The sequence below is a fragment of the Odocoileus virginianus genome, chromosome 20 (genome assembly GCF_023699985.2).
Source record: "Odocoileus virginianus isolate 20LAN1187 ecotype Illinois chromosome 20, Ovbor_1.2, whole genome shotgun sequence".
NCBI lineage: Eukaryota > Metazoa > Chordata > Mammalia > Artiodactyla > Cervidae > Odocoileus > Odocoileus virginianus.
In genome coordinates, this window is record NC_069693.1 from 20620442 (window position 1) to 20643492 (window position 23051).

The 23051-nt window shown below is 35.2% G+C and overlaps 1 protein-coding gene across 2 annotated transcripts in view; it reads right to left on the reverse strand.

Annotated features, from left to right (window-relative positions):
- URI1 (URI1 prefoldin like chaperone) overlaps positions 1-23051 on the reverse strand; it is a 62991-nt gene that overhangs the window by 34223 nt on the left and 5717 nt on the right. For both annotated transcript variants that reach the window (XM_020896906.2, XM_020896897.2), the window contains exon 2: positions 7985-8019. In XM_020896906.2, coding sequence (XP_020752565.2) covers positions 7985-8019 — 35 coding nt within the window. The remainder of the gene's footprint in view (positions 1-7984; positions 8020-23051) is intronic.

Below are 23051 nucleotides of genomic sequence, written 5' to 3' on the forward strand. Positions count from 1 at the left end.
GTGCTCACTGGACTTAAGCTGATTCTGAAAAACTGTGAACCAAATAAAGTACACGGACACTGGAAATACATCATCAAAGACTATGTTCTAAACGATGAGATGTCACTAGGGACTCTTTCTGTAATACCTTATCATATTCTCTGGGGGGAAAAAACTCCCCATAACATATAATTTTGCCTTTTATTTTCAGAAATGCTTAAGTATCAAACTAGTGTGGTTTTTCAAAAAAAAGACATAAAGGCTAGGCAGGGGACTCCTAGAAGTAACAAATCGCAATTACAGTTTACAAATCATTAACTCTTTTAAAAGAAAAAAGCCTTACCCATTTACAACTTGACGTTAGTGACATAAACACATATAGAATTAAAAAGCTGAAAGAAACAAAGCAAAATGTTTTAAAGAGAGGGAGAGAATGAGCTTCTCCTCAGAATTATGAGAAAACGTACCTTTATTCTTTTCTCATCTCAACCTTTTTATAAATGTTTTCATTTTCTATGCATAATAAAAAATTTAATACAGATTTTGTTTCTTAAAAAATCATTCTTAAAACATTCAACTTGAATATTTTTGGGGGGATTGATCTTAATTTGCTTTGAAACATCACACACAAGAATTTCAAAACTTACTTATTAACATCCCAACACATGACATCAGAAAAAAAAAAGTTTTTTTGGTCCAGTTTCCCTTGAAAAATAACAAATGTCACGTCTGCTTTACAATCTCCCTCTCAAATTTCAAAAGCTTCAGAATTTTTATGTCCAAATTTATTTTTTTCCAAAATTAAACATCTGAGCAATATAAAGGAGCTTATCTAATGTTTTCATTTAAGTCTGCTTCAGGTAATTTCATAGATACCTTTACTTAATACTTAAAACTCTCTTAAGATAATCTTCAGTAAACAAGACTTTTTTTTAGCAATTCACATGCATATAACTTATGATTACAATGCCTAACATATAGATGATTTCTATGTGCTAGGCATCACATACCATATTTCATTTAATTCTCACAGATCAACACAGGTAATGAGACTTCTTTTTTCTGTGGAACGTGTTCAACAGAAGTTATCTATAGTGCACTAAAAATGACCATAAATTTGTTGTCAACCCACTCACCAACAAATGGAGCCCATTTCCCCACCCTCTGAATCTGGTCTAGTTTTATGAGTTCCTTTGACCAACAGAATGTGACCTGGCAGCTTCCATCCTTGCTGCTCTTGTAGCACCATATAAAATAAGCCAGATAAAAAGCGCACACGGAAAGTGAGGCCCAGCTGAGCGTCACACACTAGCCACCAGACTTGGGGGTGAGGCCATTTTCGGGCTGCAACCACACGAGTGAGTCCAAACAAAATCAGCAGAAAACAACACAGGTAAGTTCAGTCCAATATGCACAACTAAAGAACATTATACAGGCAAATGGTTGTTGTCAGTACACTTTGGAGTAATTTTACTAAAGAATAATAAAAAATGGATACAATAGCTTAGCAAAGATATATTTTGAGTTGTAGAAATCATACTCTGTCCTGTGGTCATTATTTATTTTTAAAAAAATAATACCAAAAACTATTTGGTAAAAAAAAATTAGACAACACACCACGTAGTTCATAGGAACAAAATTAAGTAGTTAACCATTGATTAAAAACAATCTCAAAAGTATAGTATTACATAGTGTGACAAACAGTGTACAGTTTGATTGCACTTTAATCAGAGTGGGAGTATAATATATATAAACATATGTAAGAATATACACATACATATGCATGCATGTATGCATACATACATATATATATACAAACATACACCCCTTGGGCAAGTAATTGCAAAGATTTGCAAGGAACCAGTAAAAATAAGCAGTTATTTACCAAGAAGAGAAGTGAGATTTTCAAGACAAGAGGGAAACTACATACCATTTATACCCTTTTGTACTTCTTAAAGTTTGAACTATATAAATATCAGCTCAGTTCAGTCACTCAGTCATGTTCAACTCTTTGTAACCCCATGCACTGTACCACGCCAAGCTTCCCTATCCATCACAAACTCCTGGAGCTTGCTCAAACTCATGTTCGAGTCAGTGATGTCATCCAACCATCTCATCTGCTGTCATCCCCTTCTCCTGCCTTCCATCATTCCCAGCATCAGGGTCTTTTTCCAATGAGTCAGGTCTTTGCATCAGGTGGCCAAAGTACTGGAGATTCAGCTTCACATCAGTCCTTCCAATGAATACTCAGTACTGGTTTCCTTTAGGTTGACTAGTTTGATCTCCTTGCAGTCCAAGGGACTCTCAAGAGTCTTCTCCAACACCACAGTTCAAAAGCATCAGTTGTTCAGTGCTCAGCTTTCTTCACAGTCCAACTCTCACATCCATACATGACTACTGGAAAAACCATAGCCTTGACTAGACAAACCTTAGTTGGCAAAGTAATGTCTCTGCTTTTTAATATGCTGTCTAGGTTTGTCATAGCTCTTCTTCAAAGGCACAAGCATGTTTTAATTTCATGGCTGCAGTCAACATCTGTAGTGATTTTGGAGCCCAAGAAAATAAAGTCTCTCACTGTTTTCATTGTTTCCCCATCTATTTGCCATGAAGTGATGGGACCAGATGACATGATCTTCATTTTTTGAATGTTGACTTTTAAGCCAACTTTTTCACTCTCCTCTTTCATCAAGAGGCTCTTTAGTTCCTCTTTGCTTTCTGCCACAATGGTGGTGTTATTTGCATATCTGAGGCTATTGATATTTCTTCCAGCAATCTTGATTCCAGTTTGTGCTTCATCCAGTGTGGCACTTCACGTGATGTACTCTACATATAAGTTAAATAAGCAGGGTGACAATATACAGTCTTGACACTCCTTTCTAAATTTGGAACCAGTCGGTTGTTCTGTATCTATTTCTAACTGTTGCTTCTTCACCTGCATACAGATTTCTCAGAAGGCAGGTCAGGTGGTCTGGTATTCCCATCTCTTTTAAGAATTTTCCAGTTTGTTATGATGCACACAGTCAAAGGTTTTAGTGCAGTCAATGAAGCAGAAATTTTTCTGGAACTCTCTTGCTTTTTCGATGATTCTACAGATGTTGGCAATTTGATCTCTGGTTCCTCTGACTTTTCTAAATCCAGCTTGAACATCTGGAAGTTGTTCACATACTGTTGAAGTCTAGCTTGGAGAATTTTGAGCGTTACTTTGCTAGCGTGTGAGATGAGTGCAACTGTGCAGCAGTTTGAGCATTCTTTGGGATTGCCTTTCTTAGGGGTTGGAATGAAAACTGACCTCTTCCAGTCCTGTGGCCACTGCTGAGGTTTCCAAATTTGATGGCATATTGAGTGCAGCACTTTCACAGCATCATCTTTTAGGATTTGAAATAGCTCAACTGGAATTCCATCAATTCCACTAGCTTTGTTCGTAGTGATGCTTCCTAAGGCCCACTTGACTTCACATTCCAGGATGTCTGGCTCTAAGTGAGTGATCACACCATTGTGGTTATCTGGGTCAGGAAAATCTCTTTTGTATAGTTCTTCTTTGTGTATTCTTGCCATCTTCTTAATATCGTCTGCTTCTGTTAGGTCCATACCGTTTCTGTCCTTTATTGTGCCCATCTGTGCATGAAGTGTTCCCTTGGTATCTCTAATTTTCTTGAAGAGATCTCTAGTCTTTCCCATTCTAATGTTTTCCTCTATTTCTTTGCATTGATCACCGAGGAAGGCTTTCTTATCTCTCCTTGCTATTCTTCGGAACTTTGCATTCAGATGGGTATCTCTTTCCTTTTCTCCTTCGCCTTTCACTGCTCTTCTTTTCTCAGTTATTTGTAAGGGCTCCTCAGACAACCATTTTGTCTTTTTCATTTCTTTTTCTTGGGGATGTTCTTGATCACCACCTCCTGGGCAATGTTACGAACCTCAGCCCATAGTTCTTCAGGCACTGTTGTCTATCAAATCTAATCTCTAATATCTATTTGTCACTTCCACTGTATAACTGTAAGGGATATGATTTAGGTCATATCTGAATGGTCTAGTGGTTTTCCCCACTTTCTTCAATTTAAGTCTGATTTTGGCAATAAGGAGTTCATGATCTGAGCCACAGTCAGCTCCCAGTCTTGTTTTTGCTAACTATACAGAGCTTCTCCATCTTGCTTTGAAAAGAATATAATCAATGTGTTTCAGTATTGACTACCTGGTGATGTCCAGGTGTAGAGTCGTGATTTCAAATATTTTAACTTACAATTTAAAAAGTTAATATGGAATCCTTTATGTCTCTAAGATGTATACTAAAATATGTCCACATGGAATGATATGCTTCAGATTCATGCCAAAAGAGTTAAGAGGTGGGGGAAGAGGGTAGGATACACTATTTTAAAAGGAAACAAACAGTTCAGATGAAGCCATGAGTTGATAATCATTGAAGCAGAGTGATGGATACATGTGAGTTCAGTACACAACTCTGTCACCCTTTGAAACTCTTCATAATGAAAGTTTTTTTGAACACAATAAAAGCTTAACAATACCACTCAGTAAACCATCTCTCTATCATGATAAAAGAAGATAATGGTGTTAACACAAAATATTCAAGAATATTTACAAAGCTTTGGAGGGTTTTTGGTTTTTCCTTCTTTCTTCATCTAATAATGAGTTTAAAACTTTTCAAAAAAGATTTCAGAGTTACTGTATTTATTAAGGGCCAGTCTGGATAGACTATAGATATTATCTCACACTTGATCATCAAGTTAATCACTTTACAAGAAGAAAACTTAAGAATCTTAATTCACCCAAGGTGACAATGTTAGAAAATGACAGAATTCCAACATAGGTCTGTGCCTCCAAATCCCTCCATGCTCTTTAAGAAAGAATTAAAAGGATAAAAAATCACAAATAATCTACAGAGTTATCAGCCCCAAATCAATCAAACACTAGGAAGTACACTGACATTTTAATGAGAAAATAGTGTATGGATTTTACAATGCCTTATTTCCTGAAAGAATTACATGGAAAAAAAGATGTACCTAAAAATTTTCTTAAATTTTCACTAAATTGAAAACCACTAGTAGCTCTAAAAATGTTACACAAATTCTCAACTATTAGGCTCAAACATTTCCTGTTTATCTGTTATTAATTAAACGAATACTATAAATGTCTTTAAGTAAACCAAAGTTCTGGGATCTGAATTAATTTTCTCAAAGAGATTTCTGGGGGCAGATCTCATTGCTCTGGACCATTTTTACTCCTTCTTTTCTATAAATATTTTTATTTTGTGTCCTACATTTAAAATAAATAGGATTATCTTTTGAGGGGTAATATTCTAATTCATTACTCTTCCCTTTAAGAATTTTTTAAAACTGTACAAACAAACATAAACATCACTAGCCTAAGATAACACTTTAAAAAAATCACATATTTTGCTCCTCCTTATTATATTGGTATGTACTCATAAAGAAGGGAAACTTAGTTACATGAATTGTATTTTAGACTATAACACCACCAAAGGTTAGTGAAAAGCAACATGCTTTTAAAAGCAGTGCATGAGACACCCTTAAAAATAATTCATCTCTGTTTTGCTTCCTATCTCTAACCAACTAGCACAAAATTATTGTGATTTCCCTGTTTAGTGTCCAACTATTAATTTCTCCAGGGGTCCCTAACCTCTGGATCTACTGCTTGATGAACTGTGGTGGAACTAATGTAATAATAATAAAGTATACAATACATGTAATGCACCTGAATCACCCCAAAACGATGACTCCTACCCCTGCTGCTGCTGCTGCTAAGTCACTTCAGTCGTGTCCGACTCTGTGCGACCCCATAGATGGAAGTCCACCAGGCTCCCCTGTCCCTCCTACCCCTAGTACGTGGAAGAACTGTCTCCCACGAAACGGATCCCCAGGGCCAAGAAGGCTGGGGACTGCTGACTCTCTCCACAGCAGGGCCTTCCAACTCCAAAGAACAGGATAATGCTGGCATGTGGCAGAAACTCAACCATTGTTTCTGGAATTAAGATAATAAAAACATCACAAGAATTCCACAGCACTCCCAAATAGCAATTTCCTGGCTTTCAGAGGAATGGAGACACTTGGTTTCAGTTTTTTAATGTAATAAATTGGTGAATTCACTGGCCATTTGGATTCCAGCAATATCAGATCCTCATTAAAAACAAACATAAAAGTCTGTTTCCTGAGCCATATTAAAAATAATTCAGAGAAAAATGCAAATTAACTGGAAAAATTATTTTAATTGTTTAACATGTAGATAAGGTACTATATTACTTTAAGATATGTGGAGGCAAATATGCTAAGCTCTGTAGTTTGGAACTACAGAAAATCTGGAAACTGAGACTGAGATTCATATGCATCTGCTCTGATGTAAATGACACATTTCTGTCTATCAATGTGCATCAGGCTTGGGTAATGCTATATAGTACTTTTAAAAATGCTGTACATAACTATATGGTACTTGTAAAAACGTTATACATAAAATAATCAAATATTTGGTCTTTATTTATTCAAACACTTATTAAGTGCCTATACCGTGCAAAACACAGTAGGAGGTGCTATAAATAAAAGGAAGAAAACATGTCCCTTAGCCTTAAAGAACTCTCAGTCTAGAAGGGAAAGAATCTTAAAACACAAACCAGAAGCAAGGTGTCATTCACACACTGTGTAAATTAGTATCTGTTCTGAGTGAATCAACCTTTTACTAAGGTCCTGAATTCTTTACCAAAACCAATGTAAGTCCACACTGTAAAACTTCACCTGGGAATTATCTGTAAAATGGATCACTTTTGCCAAATTAGCAGGTGAAAAATATTAATTCTTTGACCAAGTACTTGCATTTCAAGTTTCAACCTGGACTGAATGTAAAATGAAAAGTAAATGGTCCATTATGGAAATACTGACAGACTTAAACCACCAGTGGATGCAGCTACAACTCTCCATTTATTGAAAATTAATGAAGTCTCTGAATTTTTATTTATAAAATGGATATTATTTAGTTTTAGATTATTTCTGCAAGTCAAAAGTCAGAATTTAATAAGATGATGTGTACAGATGGCACCAATTTTTACCCTTATCCACTGCTTGCAGGCTATGTGCATTTAAACCAAAAAACATTTGATATACACTAACTATAAATTATTTCCTTGAAGATCTCTCAGGCATGAAGAAAAAGCCTCTTAAAATAAATTTAAAATATTATATGCTTGATGGTGTATAACCAAAGGTTTAATCTCACCACTAAAGGGGCAGTTATCATGATTTTGCAATAACCCTGCAGACAATAATCAAGACAGCTCCTGTTGTTCTCTCAGTAAAATCTTCGTAAACACAGCATGGATATATTGTAATTTGATATCCGTAAGATCAACAGCTATACCTCATGACAACTCATAAGATTTTATTCACCATTTAACTGAGCATTTTCCTCAGAAGACACAAGAAATGTGTTATTTACCAAGCACTGTCCTATTAACTATAGATTAGCACATTAAAATAGATAACGCTTTCTTTCTCTCTATATTCTAAAAAGTGTGGTCTCTAAAGCAAGCTCTGAGATGCAGCCAATTAATTAGATTTTTCAAACTTTGGTAAAATGTATCTGTACATATTTCCATCACTATCTTAAAACAACTGATTCTAATTATTATTCTACTACATATACAAAAAAACAGTCTCAAAATAAAGCTGATTAGTCAGGTTAAAAAATGCATCAGTCTCAACTTCATAACAATAGTAATATTATTCTAACTTTAAAAAAAGAAACGAAGGAAGGGAAAAAGAAAGCAATTAAAATATTAAACACAAATGGCGATGCAACTTCCGGAAATCAGAGAACACAGAATTCAATAAACAATTAAAGAAAACATAAATTAGTACCAAAAGGATTCAAAATGGAGATTACTAGAAGAATTCAATTACAGGATGCAAAAACTGTACTTTTTTAAAATACAAATAAGTGACTCCATTAGTATTTCAGAAAGGTAATAAAATGATCTTTCACTCACCAATGCTGGATTTTCTCTTGGCAGTTAGTGACCACCTGTCATGAAAACAGATAACTACTCATGAAAAAACAGGGCAATGCACAAAGCTACAAAATCATTGTATCAGAAAACTACAGTAGTGGCTTTACAGATTTAAAAGCATCTCAATATACATTTTTATTTGTCAAATGCACAGAGATGTGAATGTTAGTTTTTAAGCAGCACACTTTATCATACCTCTCTAATGCAGGCTGATAACTGCAGGACAAATTACAGCTTTCCGATTCATACTTAGGTACAAAACCCACTTCATAACTATTAGGTGACATATGATATAAGATAACTAGTATTTTGTACAATCTGCAGGCCTGTTTTCAGTGTTACATATTTTGCAGAATACACAAATGTTATAAATAACAAAAAACCAATGTAACATCCACATTTCATCAGTTTAAAAAAAATGACAGTAGTGAAAGTATTTTATTTTGTCAGTATATCTTCAAATGTTTTCACCTGTAATTTCTATTCTGATGCATTAAAAATGAGTACAGTGATATTTTTCTACTACATCTCAAGAAGAAATACTTGGGATAAAGAGCTGCTCTGAACGGCCCATTTTGCTCCCCTGGTGAATTATGATAAAATTTTAAGCACTTCATAGTCAGTTTAAGCTATGCTTGTAATACTAAAACAACGAAATTAAACATAAAACTTAACTTGTTTTCCTTAGAGATATTTCAATAGATTCTTAAAATGCTCAAAAAATTAAGAACACTAACCAGTAAGGGGAGAAAAAAGAACATGTGAATAGCAACTTTAAAAAAAAGAAAAAAAACCCTTTTCAAAGATTACTAATTATGTTTTTAAACTTCCCACTGATAACAAAATTTTAAACAATGATTTCAAATACTGTAGCACCATTTTAGAGGAAGAGAAACTAAGGGATGAAATTACTATGCTTAATATAATGCCACCTGAAAAAGACAGCAGTGTTACAGTTTGAAACACTGTTCTCACTCACTGTTCTAAATACCAATATTGTATCTTATATAAGCACCATGTTTCATCTAAAAATCACAAGTCTTTTTTTTTTTTTTTGGCCTGTCACTAAATTTCTCTATTATAATATTTAATTCCTGAAGTAAATATCTTCCTTTAGGACATTTTAAGGCAGCAATCCTGTACCAAAATACATGTTGTAATCAGATATCCAACCATACTACACATTAACTCAGCATAAAAAGTCGGTTTTAGAATAAAGCTCTCTCAATAAGTATCAATCACATAGCAACACTTAATAACAGTGATAACATATAATAGAGTACTGACTTTACATCTGGAAGAACCAGGCTAAAGCTACATCAATCCATTTCACTGTTTCTGATTTGACAGTAATTATAAAATAGACAAACAGAATTAAATGTAAATTGAAAAAGAAAAAATCTTCATGAAATCCTTTTTATAAAGTTCTTATTTAACAACCCCATTAAAAGAAGAGACCCAAAAACAGTCAGGATGCTTCCCAATCCCAATGCATGTGTTTCCAAGCATGAAGTGAGCCAAAAGCACAAAAAGAAAAGCCCTGCAAACCATAAGAGCAGAATGTTCATTAACCTCTACATGATAATCCTTTCGTGGCTGCATATTAACTAGTTACATATTCATAATCATTTACATTATTTAAAGGACCTTCGATGAAATTTTCTATGCAATATCCATTAGTGACAGTGTTAAAGGTTACAGAAGATAAGTCTACTTAATGTTTCCAGGAAGCCTTTTTAATTAGTAAATATGTAAATTTGCCACATATGCTTTTTATGTTTAAAAAACAAGTTCCTGGTAGAATGGCATGTATTCTTGCCATCACCCTTTATGATCTTAACTCTCCATTTTGCTGGAGCTATTTTTCCCCATCCCTTTTCCTTCCAGAAATAAGTTTCCCCCAAGAACACATATTAAAGGATAAAATAACAAAAATCCACTTCACAATTAACAAGAGAAATTTTCACTGCCAAAATATTTTCTTCGTTAAAAGTATTTACTGGTTACATACAGGGGTTAGAACAAGAGTCTTCAGTTAGACATTATCCAAATGTAGGCTAGTTTTGGAAACTTAAAAAATAAAGGAAAACATGAAAAAGACAAGCATGAATACATACCGTAGCCTTCTGATGATATGTCTACAGTTAAATCTTCGTTTACATTATTTATAGCCCACCTAATTCCAACAAACATTTGAACCCAAGCAGCTGTATTTATACTGATATTTTTCTAGTTTTCTCCTTTTATTCAAAAAGAAAATATTAGTAAATTTTCATGACTTAGTTGCCAAGGAAATCTGTGGAAAGGAGAAAATCTTATGATTCATCTGGGGTTTTACAGTCTCTTTTTTTCTGTTAAAAGTAATGGCAACTAACCTTATTCCTTCTGAAATGGACTAGAGGACTAGATTAATTATTAAATAAACTGACTATAAGATAGTGAGACTGGTTCTAAAATCAACTTTTGAAAAACACTGTGAAACAACAAAAAACATTTCATCACTATACCACTTTTTAAGACACATTCAATCTACCATTAGAGTGTTTACCAATAGCCCAATTGTTAAAAAAATATATATATCTTTTGGAATGCTTTCTTTATAACTCAAAATTGCCCTTTTCCTAAGAAGTCCCTTGGACTGCAAGGAGATCCAACCAGTCAATCCTAAAGGAAATCAGTCCTGATTATTCACTGGAAGGACAGATGCTGAAGCTACCATACTTAGGCCACCTGATGTGAAGAACTGACTTCTTGGAAAAGACCCTGATGCTGGGAAAGACTGAAGCCAGGAGGAAACAGGGACGATAGAGGATGAGATGGTTGGATGGCCTCACCGACTCAATGGACATGAGTTTGCGAAAGCTTCGGGAACTGGTGATGGACAGGGAAGCCTGGCGTGCTGCAGTAGCAAAGAGTCAGACACGACTAAGTCTGAACTAAGACACGACTGAACTGAACTAAGAAATAATCATAACACTGGTAAATGCCAAGACTTTATATGATGAAACAGTTCAACAAGATGAGTCTTCACTTCTTAAAGAGAGGAAACTTATGCTCAGAGATGGAGTAACTTCCTCGATACTACAAACTGCCCGAGAACTGGTAAGAGATAAAATCTGTTTTAACGCCAGGTCTATTTAATCTCAAAGCCCACAGTCACTGTACTGGACTGTTCTCAACCATCATAAATCTTACTGGGTACAAGGAAAAGCCGCTGCTTTGCATCTGCAGTCTTCCTTAAAACACTGACGCTGCTGCTTCTTCACTTCCTCCACAAACCCACCCACACACACTGACAAGACCCTGCCAATAATGCTAGGAAAAGCAAATAAGCTTAACTGGACCAATTCACTAATGAAAATTTTTACTTCTTCCAATGCCTCATACAACTCCTGGCCCTCTCAAGTCAAGCAACTCAGTATGAATATAAACAACAAATTTCCCAAGCCCCACATACACACGTGGCGTGTGTGTGTGTGTGTGTGTGTGTGTGTGTTTGGGGGGGAGAGGGTGGTGGACCAAGCCTATTATGTATTTTTAAGGCACTTACAACTAATTAAGTTAGATGTCCAAGATGACAATGATAGTCTACCCAACAACCTATTTTTCTTTAGGTCGGTGTCCAGCTAACATATATACACATTCAATTATAAAATAATTGGCAAGTCTTAAAATCAGTAAACTATATAGAATACAGGAATATTTTCCTCTTTTTTCCCTCAGAAGCCACTTTTTAAAAATTTTTATAAAGAAAGGAATGAATGACTTAACATGTATTAAGATCTCCATTACTTAGTTCCATTTGTGCTATTTGCTTTGGTTAACAGACCACAAGGGGGCATCAACCTATGAGTTTTCCATGTTAAGAACAGCACCACATTAAAACTAGACTAGAATAGAAAGGCTAAAGGGTAAGTTTGCATAAATCTTAAATGATATTTCTCTCAAAAATGCTTCACTTTACTTCTAAAGCTTCTCTCACTGCACTGCAATTTCATATTCTCCCTGTACAGGTTAATGCATAAAATAACAATCTGAGGATTATACTAATCAGAGCTTTCTACATTTACATGATTTGCTTCTCTTGCTAGACTGTGTCTTCAAAAAAGACCATATAATTTTGGGTTTTAAAGCTACTGAGTCAAAAAGGAAAAAAATTATCCATGGTGACTAAATCCAATAGATAGTGGACATGCACCATTATCTGGCAGCTACTTAAATGGCTGAAAATAATTTCTTAAAGGACATACTGTCAATTAATAGATGTATAGATGCCATTACCAAAGTATATAAGAAGTACACGTAAAGAAAACTGGTAAAATAATAAAGTCTTCTAAATAAGCCTCTCTGCAAAGAAGGTAAGAAATGACTATGGGTTCCTAACAGAAATAGCAATAAGCAGTAATAAACTATAATAAACTGTTTCTGTATAAAAACTTTAAACAAATTTATTTTTAAATATGCTAAAAAGTGAAAATAATAGAACTATCAAAAGTTAACACTAATTATAAGCTGCTGTTAAAACACTTAAATGTTTTTTCCAAAATTCAGGAAACTCTAATTGTACTAGATAAAAGGTCAATGAGATATGGGCCAGGTCTCCTTTATTCACCAATGTGTTCATGTGCCATATAGTAAGTGTGCAACAAGTCCTTTTAAAGGAGTACAGATCTACAATTACTTAGCCAAAAATCTCAGGGAAAGATGTTTCTCAATTCAGAACTTTTCATAATTTAGTCAAGTTATATCCTGCAGTAGCAGACCACCACCCTGTATCAAACATAGTGACATTTCCAGGGAAACGTGAATATTCAAAGTGGAATAGAATACCTCACTCAAATCAGTTTCATCAACAAATGAATATGGCAGAAACTTAGCAATAACTTTGTTTCAGTTTTTAAGATTTCTGAATTGCAGATATGAAATGGTGATCTGTATTTCTCAATGTGAAATACTGCCTGAATTGCAGCTCGCCTGTCTATTGTTTTATTAGAGATATCAATCATTTCTTCTCCATTCCCACATGTTACTTTCTATAAAACCTCACCCTCTTTTCATTTGCAACAGGCAGAGGACCCCATTTCTCCATCTGGAGCCAGTGTAAATGGAGAGGATCCACACAAATTGAGCCAATCAAATTTAATTTGGACTCAAAGAGAGACTGAGTGATTACAGATTCTGGACTGGAAAAGGTGACCACCTAGGGATTTGCACAAGCTAAATCTAACAAAGTTCCCCTACAAAGTAACGACATAAATGTACAAGAAAGTGAAACACACACTCACATACACAAAATAATCCTATCCCCGAATTCCCCTAACTTTTTATAGTACTTTCCAAACTTTCCTTCAAGCATTTCGGTGGTTTATAATTGATTAAGAAAACTTCAGGGAGGGGGGAGCGGGATGGCGAATACATGTAAATCCATGGCTGATTTATGTCAATGTATGACAAAAACCACTACAATATTGTAAAGTAATTAGCCTCCAACTAATAAAAATAAATGAAGAAAAAAAAAGAAAACTTCATAAGTAAGCCAGTTACTTGGATTAAATTGAGAATATGCCTGTGAGAATCTCCAAGAAAACAAGTAATTCATTAAAGAACAGAAATAGTAGCTGTGCTTAGCCACTCAGACGTGTCCAACTCTTTGCAACCCCATGGACTGTAGCCCACCAGGCTCCTCCATCCAGGGGAATTCCCCAGGCAAGAATGCTGGATGGGTTGTCATTTCCTCCTCCAGGGGATCTTCCCAACCCAGGATCAAACCCAGGTCTCCCACACTGCAGGTGGATTCTTGACCATCCAAGCCACCAGGGAAGTAGAAATAATAGAATGATGGGGAAAATATCTTAACAAGTAAAAAAGAAGTCAAACTGAAAGGCCCTTGCACCAATTAGAGAAGTACATTTTTATTTTAAAGAAACACTAACTAGCAGTGACTAGAGCAAAATTAATACTAAATCACTAGCAAATAGCTATGTAACTAACCTCCAAGTTGGGACAAAAAGCTTATAACAAACCAGTAATTCCTCTGAAAACTAGCAAAGCCAGATGAACACAAAATCATCTCTTAGAAGGCACCTAAGAGTTGCCCAAGCAGTTGGAACAAGAGGGACTAAAAATCAGGAGATAACTATGGAGAATTAAGTTAATGCTATTTTCTTGGACAACTCAAAGCACAGTGAAGAGGCTGAGAATTATACTTTGCCCTAAGCAGAAGTTTAAAGCAGTCTGAGAAGGCTGTAGTAACAAAATCAGAGACACGAGAGATCTTAAGCACACGGCTGTCTTCTCCTCTCATGGCATGTATGAGTTGAAACGGCCAAAAAACTGAAAGTCTGAAGAGCAGAGCTCAGGGAATGCATGAAACAGAACTTAAGAGTTCAGGAGTCTCTAAGGGAAGGAGTCTGGGGAACAAACTACGCATTCAGAAGAAAGCCAAGAAACAATCAAAGGCAGCTGATATTTTACAAAAAACAAAACGCAACCTGCACTCCATCCATTCAGTACCTGCCTGAATTGAGGTGTCCCAACTCCTACTTTATCAACCTAGTGAAGAAAGGGTGAAACTTTTCCAGAGGAAGATATACTCTTCAGGAGTAACCATAATTTTAAAGACTCTAAAATATTAATTAAATTAACATTTAATTGTAAATACTTCAGGAGTATTTACATTTCTAGCATTTAATTAAAAATAATTACATTACCAAGAAATAGGACCATATGAGCAAACCTCAAAAAGAAGAAAAACACAAAATAGAACCAAATAAGCAATCTACATATTCAAGTTAACCAACTAAAACATTAAAATATAATTATTAATACATTCAAGAAAACAGTGGAAAAGATAGAGGAAACACATGAAAAGATGGCATATTTCCTTAAACAATTAGTATCTATACAGGAAAAGAATCAAAAGGATAATATTTAACTGAAACATCTAAAATGAGTTCAATAAATGGTGTTAACAGGAGATTAACACAAAAGTCAGAATTTTGAACTAGATGACATGTCGATTAAAAAAATACCATAATAAAAGCCCAGAGATTAAAAAACAGAAAGTGGAAAATACAGAAAAGACCAATAAGAGACAGATGAAACACTATAATTGTAAAGATCTACAGAAAGAACAGATCTGAACAACAAACCTCTACAAGATTTTCTAAATATAAGAGGAAGGTATTAACCAACAGATTTAAGAAGCTCTAAGAATTTCAAGCAAGAGAAATTAAAAAAGAAAAATTATATGAAGGCACAATATAGTTCCACTGATGAAAATCACAGAAAAAGGGAAAATTTTATAATCAGCATGGGGGAGAAAGGGCAGGGAGGAGATACAGTACCTTCAAAGGAGCAGTAACAAGAGTTAAAACTAGAGATAACTTCAATGAAAACAATGATAGAAACCGGAAAAATGGGATAAAAATCTTAAAGTTTTGGTAAAAAAAAAAAAACTGAAAATCTGTAAATTATGTACGGAGCAAACAGATCCTCCAATATGAAGGAAAAGTAAAAACATTTTCCCACAAAAAATTCTGCACCAGCAGATTTTTACTGGAAGAAATACTACAGGTAATTATATGATGTGACAGAGGAGTTAGCTAAGGCTAAAGTTGTAATCACCATGCAACATATAAATCTACCAAAACCACACACTGTACACCTGAAACTTACACATTGGTGTATGCCAGTTCTATCTCAGTAAAGACATATTACAGGGGCAAAAAGAACTACTACAAGAGGCTATTTGGAGCAATAGAAATTCAGAAAGAACTAAAAAGCAACTGTAATTCTGTAATTTTGTCAAGGTAAGGATAATCAGTATTGATCACAGAACAATTAAATACTGTACTGTGGTATTTAAACACATAGAATTAAAATAAATGGAAGCAATAATGCAAAAAGTGAGATGAATAAATGAATATATGTTGCAATCTCTAAGAATAATTTCTCCAGTAAAAAAGCACAGTATAAATATATAAAACATTTAGTGCCAACATCTACATAAAATAAGAGTACTAGGGTACCACAGCAAAAAAGAATGTATTTTGAACGAGTTACCAGAGGGGAGAAAATAGGGTATGTCTGATTAAATCAAAGGAAGGTGCACCAAAAAATAAAAAACAAAGAGGGAAAAAACATAAAAGTGGATCAAATAGACAAACTTCACACCTACTGTGTGTGCTAAGTCACTTCAGTCTTTGTGACCCTATGGACTGTAGCCTGTCAGGCTCCTCTGTCCATGGGATTCTCCAAGGAATACAGGAGTGGGCTGCCATGCTCTCCTTTAGGGAATCTTCTAAAACCAGGGATCAAACCGTGTCTCTCACATCGCCTGTACTGGCAGGCAGGCTCTTTACCACTAGTGCCACCTGGGAAGACCCTTACACTCCCTAGAATTTTTTAAAAATAAGATGTGTTGGCAAGGATGTAGAAAAACTGGAACGCTTCAAGTCATGTGTACTGTTGATGGGAATGTAAAACAGAACAGCCACTGGAAAGTAGAATGGTGATTTCTCAAAAATGAAACACAGAATTACCATATAATCCAGCAATTCCACTTCTGGGTATTTACCCAAAGGAACTGAAAACAGACACAAAACAGGTATTTGTACACTTGTTCACAGCAGCCAAAAAGTGAAACCAACCCATGTCCACTGACGGATAAATAAATAACAAAATGTACAATATACATACAATGGAATATTATCCAGCCTTTAAAAGGAAATTCTGACATGTTCTGTAATATGGATCAACTTTGAAGGCATGAGTCTAAGTGAAATAAGCCAGTACAAATGGACACACATTGTATGATTCCACTTATATGAGATACCAAAAGTAATTAAATTCATAGAGACAGATAATGGTAGTTAGCAGGGGATGGGGAAAGGGATAAGAGTGTAATTGTTTAATGGGCAGTATCAGTTTTGCAAGGCAAAAGAAGTCCTTGAGCTGGATGGTGGTGGGGATAAAACCACAACGTGAATGTATTTTATGCCACTGAAATGTACACTTAAAATGATTTAAATGACAAACTTTGTTATACATATTCTACAACAACTTTTAAAGTAAAATATAAAAAAATCAACTACAAAAGTGATAAAAATGAAACTAAATACATCAATTAATACTGATGTATTTAGTTTAGGATGACTAAACATCCTACACAAAAGAGAAAGATGTCCAGACTGAATTCATAAAACCACAACTAAATGCTGTTATAAGAACATACTTAAACACTTTGTACACAGACTAAAATTAAAAGATGAAACAATTTATCATGAAAAGAAACAAAATATTATATACTAATGCAGCCATATCAGTAGTCAATAAAGAATACCTGAAGGCAAGAAATATCACTAGAGAGAAAATACTTCAGAATGATAAAAATGTCCCCTGATGCACCAAATAATATAACTTTAAAATGTATAAAGCAAAGGCTGAGAAAAGGATAAATCTATAACCACAGTGGAGATTCTCCTTATCTCTTCATAACTGATAGAACTAGAAAACCAACAAACAAAATTAACAAATATATCAAATAACTGTACACCACATTCAATCAACTTGAACTATGGGACTCAAAACTTCAAAATTCATATTCTTTCTAAGTAACTAATGGAAAGTAACCAAAAACAGATCATATACCAGGCCATAAGGCAAGTCTTAAGTTTCTAATCAGAACAGAATTAAATATGATATAAACAATAGAAAAGTAAAAAATACTCAGTGTTTAGAAATTAAGGAACATTTTCTAAGTAATTCCCAGGTCAATACATCTCAGTAAGAATTAGAAAATATTTTAACTAATTAATGATGAAAATAACAGTCAAAATGTGTGGGGTGCCTAAGGTAATTATTAGAGAAAATTTTAAAACTCAAAAAATATATAAAGAATAGTAAAATCTCTGATTTTTGTGTCTCTAGTAGCTTTCGTCTCTAGAAGCTAGGAAAAAATTATAGCCAATGAGAAATTTTTAAAAGAAAAATATAAAAGCACAAACCAATGAAAATTAAACTTACAAAAGAAAATCAATAAGTAAAACACTGGTTCTTTAAAAAGACAGATTAGGACTAATAAATCCCTAGAAAGATATATCAAGAAGAAAAAAGACACATATGAATTGCAAATAACAGAAATTTAAAAGAGGACATCACTACCAAACCTACAGATATTTCTAAATTTTAAAACATCCATACAAGGAAAATACAATGCCTAGACAGTCTCACTGGAAAATTAGTTCAGATATTTAAGGTAGAATCATACCAATAAGACACAGTCTTTTTACAGAATATACAAAAATGAGAGTTGTTTTATGAGGTCAGCATGATTCTGACATGGACATCAAGGAAAGAAAATTACAAACCAATATGATGCACAGCCACAGAAACAAAACACCATACTCTATATGGAATTAGTGCCATGACTTAGAAGCTAGCCATGACTTCATGCTAGAAATAGGAGCAAAAATCAAACAGGCCAGCCCTAATAAAATCCAAAACTAACTCTCAACTGAGCTGTGTTGATCCACTAGTACTCTGGCTGCTTAAAGAAAATTTATCCCTCTTTGAAGGATGGTAACAGCATCAGTAGCCTATGATATTTTCACTACACTGACATCCAATCAAAAATTACAAGGCAGTCTATGAAAACAGGAACAGCAGATGAGAAATCAAGAGAAGAAATAAACAGAAACATAGCTTCATTTAATTTACATATTGTAGTTACAAGACACACTTTTATGATTAATATATTCATGAAAACAGAGGGAAGGTTAAAGATGTCAATACAGGCCTCAAATTTATTAAAGAAATGTCAAAACAAATACTAGAAAGAAATACTATAACTGAGATTAAGCATTTAGTAAAAGAATTTACCAGTAGATTAGATCTGTGAGAACAAGATTAGTGAACAGGAATAGAGGTCAGAAGAAGGTATCCATAAAGTCATATAGATCAAGAGGAAGCAAGGAAATACAGAAATGAGAGTTAAGATATATGAGACAGTGAAAATGTCTAATGTGTACATTCAGAGTACAAAAAGTGAAGACAGTGACATAAAACCAGCACCCAGAAGAGCAGACAATTTTCTAACCTGACAAGTCATCAAATTACAGATTTAATAAACTCCATATTCAAAGCAGGCCAACCAAATCTACACATAAGGAAAATCAAAACTACACATCATAATCAAATGCCTAAAAACCAAAGATGGAAAGTGCAAAAGCAGACAGAGGGAATATACCCAAAATTTTCAGTGAAGGAAACAGTAAGACTAATAGAAGACTAAAAGAAATCAAAGAAGTCAAAAGATAATGGAATGGCATCTTTCAAGTGTTGGGGGAAAAAAATCCTCTCCCAGCTCAGAACTAAATGAAAATTACAATAGAGTATCAACAAGAATAATCTTAATTTGGGGGGATGAGGTGAATTTTTCAAAACATGCAAAAGTAAACTATATGACAATAGCACAAATGAGGGAGGGTTCATGAAATTAAGCCATCAAAAGGTTTCAGAATAATTTCCTAAGTGGCAAAATTTCAGAAGATTTTGTGAAAAATTTCCTAATTTATGGCAGACTGCAATAAGAGATACTATAATTTCTAAGATAATAACTAAAATGAAAATAGAAACCATCTAACTATAAAGCTAAAAGTTTTTTTTCCATTTATTTGTATTAGTTTAAAATAGTTTTAAATAGAATATTTTAATAACACAAAAGAAAGAAATAAAGGAAAAATAACAAATGTGAAAAGTGGAAAATCAGTGGCAAAATGAGTAAACAAAACTCCAAGTGACAGATGAGAAAATTTAAAGACTAGAGATATACATGTTCACAAATTAGAAGTACAAAAATAAAAACACAATGAGGTAACATTAGAATGCTAAAAACTAAAGACTGACAATATTAAAAAGCATACTAACATTTAACAGAAAAATCTCACATATTATTTTTCAAATAAGGGTTTAATTAAGACAAGTTAGTGGGTGTCTTAAGATAGAAGGTATAGATCATATATAAAGAACTGACAGGGAACTCCTTGGCGGTCCAGTGGTTAGGACTTGGCACTTCCACCACAGTGGCCTGGCTTCAATCTCTGATGGCGAACTAAGATTATGCAAGCTGTGAGACGCATCCAAAAAGTAAAGTAAGTTTTTAAAAAAGAAAGAACTGACAAGACTTAGTAAATCAGAAGATGGATCAGGGCAAGCTGAAAAGATTCTGGTTTGAATACTGTTGCCCAGAATCAGGAGGAGTATGGTCCCTATGTCCCAACATTAGGGATGAAGATGATAAATTAATATTAGTAAATGAGACTGATCTGCTTCTGGGCCATCCAAGTTAAGCTGCCCAAGAGTTAACAGGCCTGGAAGAGGTCTGGCATATAGGAGTATCCGAGGGCATGCAGTGAGGGAAGACAGTTGTCAATAATGAGAAGTATAGGGATTACCAACCTATGAGCATTAGATGAAGAGACTAGAGCGACTAAGCAGGCACAGAGAAAGGCAGAGCCAGAAAAAAGAAAAGTCACAAAAGTTCCTATGGTACAGAGAATTTCAAGTTTCCCAGGGGACAATTAAAGTTTCAAATAAAGCACAGAGGTCAAGTAAGGCTAGATCTGAGAAAGGCAAGTGAAATACTTGAGTGAGTTTGGCAAGTGAAAAACTTTCAATAGAATAATTTCAAAGAAAAGACAGAGGCAGAAAATAGTTTATAGAAAGTTGAAAAGCAAAGAATTAGAAGGAGAACAATTATCACACTACATTAAGCTTTCTGTTAAAATGTTTGCAAACAAATTTGTAAGCCCCTTGAAGGGAGAAAAGAAATCTTGTGTATCACTGTATCTAGGACAGTGCCTGCCACATAACTCGGTTTTGTCTTTTTGTTCTTTGGGGGAAAGCACTCATTTTCTATAACTCTTTAACAGTACTCAATTCACAAACATTAGGAAACCAAACAAGGAACAATGACCAAATCTATACATTAAATGGGATACTTTTTGCTATACTGTATTAGGATTTTTTTTTTTTAAGGTTGTTTTTTTTTTTTAAAAAAAAACAAACAGAAACACATTTAGGGTGTTTAACTTTCAAACACAGTAGACAATTCAGAAATGTTTGTTTTCTGTCCATAACAGGACAGAGAAGATAAGTGACAGAGAAAGACACTTCACCATTAATAAACAGATTACAGTATGAATAAAAAAGAGCAGCCTTCTTCACCAGCATCATCCAAAAGAATTTTCTATTATGATGGAAATCTCCCAACTCCACACTGTCCAGTGCAATAGCCAATAGCCACATGTGGCTACTAAACACTTGACATGTAGCTTTGTAACTTAAAAAATTTTTTAATTCTACTTTATTTGAATTTTAAATTTAACAGTCACATGTAGTTAGTGGCCATCATATTGGATAGCACAAACAGACACAGATGATGGTGAAAATATAAAAGTAAAATAAGACTTAGCTTATGAGTCTTCAGGTTAATAGTACCCTAGATAAACTTTCTCAAGTTTCAACAACTGGGAAGGAGGCAAGATAGCAAAACTGGAAGACACGGAATTCGTCTCTCCTCACAAGCACATCAAGAATACATTTACATGTGGCACAATTCTCACAGAGCACCTGCTAAACGCTAGCACACATAAAAGGATAAGAAAAATCCCATGCAGCCTCATAGGATAATAAAAAGACTAAAAACATAAAATAAAAAATCAAATGAATAAAAATTGGAAAAATAAATAGGAAATAAAGAAAAGAGGAAATGGGAAGGAACTGCACCCCTGGCAGAGAACTTAGCGTGAGGAGAAGTTCACGCACTCAGAAAAGCCCGTTTGTGGTGGGAATATCAGCTGGGGCCAAAAGGAACCACCTTTATGGGGTCAAAGGAGAACGCAGCAACCGGCCTGGGGAAGCCAAGACAGAGTAAGAACTGCAGGCATGGTCCATGCCACAGCCCTGTAGCGTGGCCTAAGTCGTGTATCTTCTGGTGCAGCCACGGGCAGGGTGCAGGGAAATGGGGTTTGGAGAGTGGACCCAAAGAAGGGACAGCTGCTGGCTGTGAAGAGAAAGCCTGAAGGGACTGGAGTAAGGAGCACCACAACCAGGAAAGTTTCCAGGAGAAATGCAGGCCGCTACAGAAGCAGAGTGCCGTTGATGAGTGGCATGCGAAGGGCACTGAGTCCAAGACACTGGACCACCAGAAAACCCCCGGCCCAAGGAAATCTTAATCAGTGTGAGCTCCCCCAGAGACCGCCATCACCCAGCTCCATCCAACTGCCTGTAGGCTCCACTGCTGGACACTCTACGCCAGACTACCAGCAAGACAGGAACACGGTCCCATGGATCAGCAGACAGGTTGCCTAAAGTCGTACTAAGCTCTGGTGCCTGCATGCTAAGTCACTTCAGTCACGTTCAATTCTCTGCAACCCCATGGACCTCAGCCCTCCAGGCTCTCCTGTCCATGAGATTCCCCAGCAAGAATACTGGAATGGGTTGCCATTTCCTTCTCCAGAGGATATTCCCGACCCAGGGATCGAACCCGGGTCTCCCACATTGCAGGCAGATGTTTTACCATCTGAGCCACCAGGGAAGCCCTAACACAGTAAGTTAGACAAAATCAGACAGCACAGAACACGCTGAAGGCAACGGAGCAAGGCAAAAACCCACAAGACCAAATAAGTGAAGAAGAAACAGGCAATCTACCTGAAAAAGAATTCAGAGTAATGTTAGTAAAGAAGATCTTAGAAACAGAATGGACTCACGGATGGAGAAGATACAAGAAATATTCAACAAGGACCCAGAAGAACTAAAGAACAAACAGTGATGAGCAACACAGTAACTAAAATGAAAAAATACACTAGAAGGAATCAACAGCAGAATAACTGAGGCAAAAGGATGGATCAGTGAGTTTGGAAAACAGAATGTTGGAAACAGCTGCCAAGGAGCAGAATAAAGAGACCGAAAAGAAATAACAACAGTCTCAAAGACCTCTGGGACAACATGAAGGGCACCAACATTTGTGTTATAGGGGTTCCAG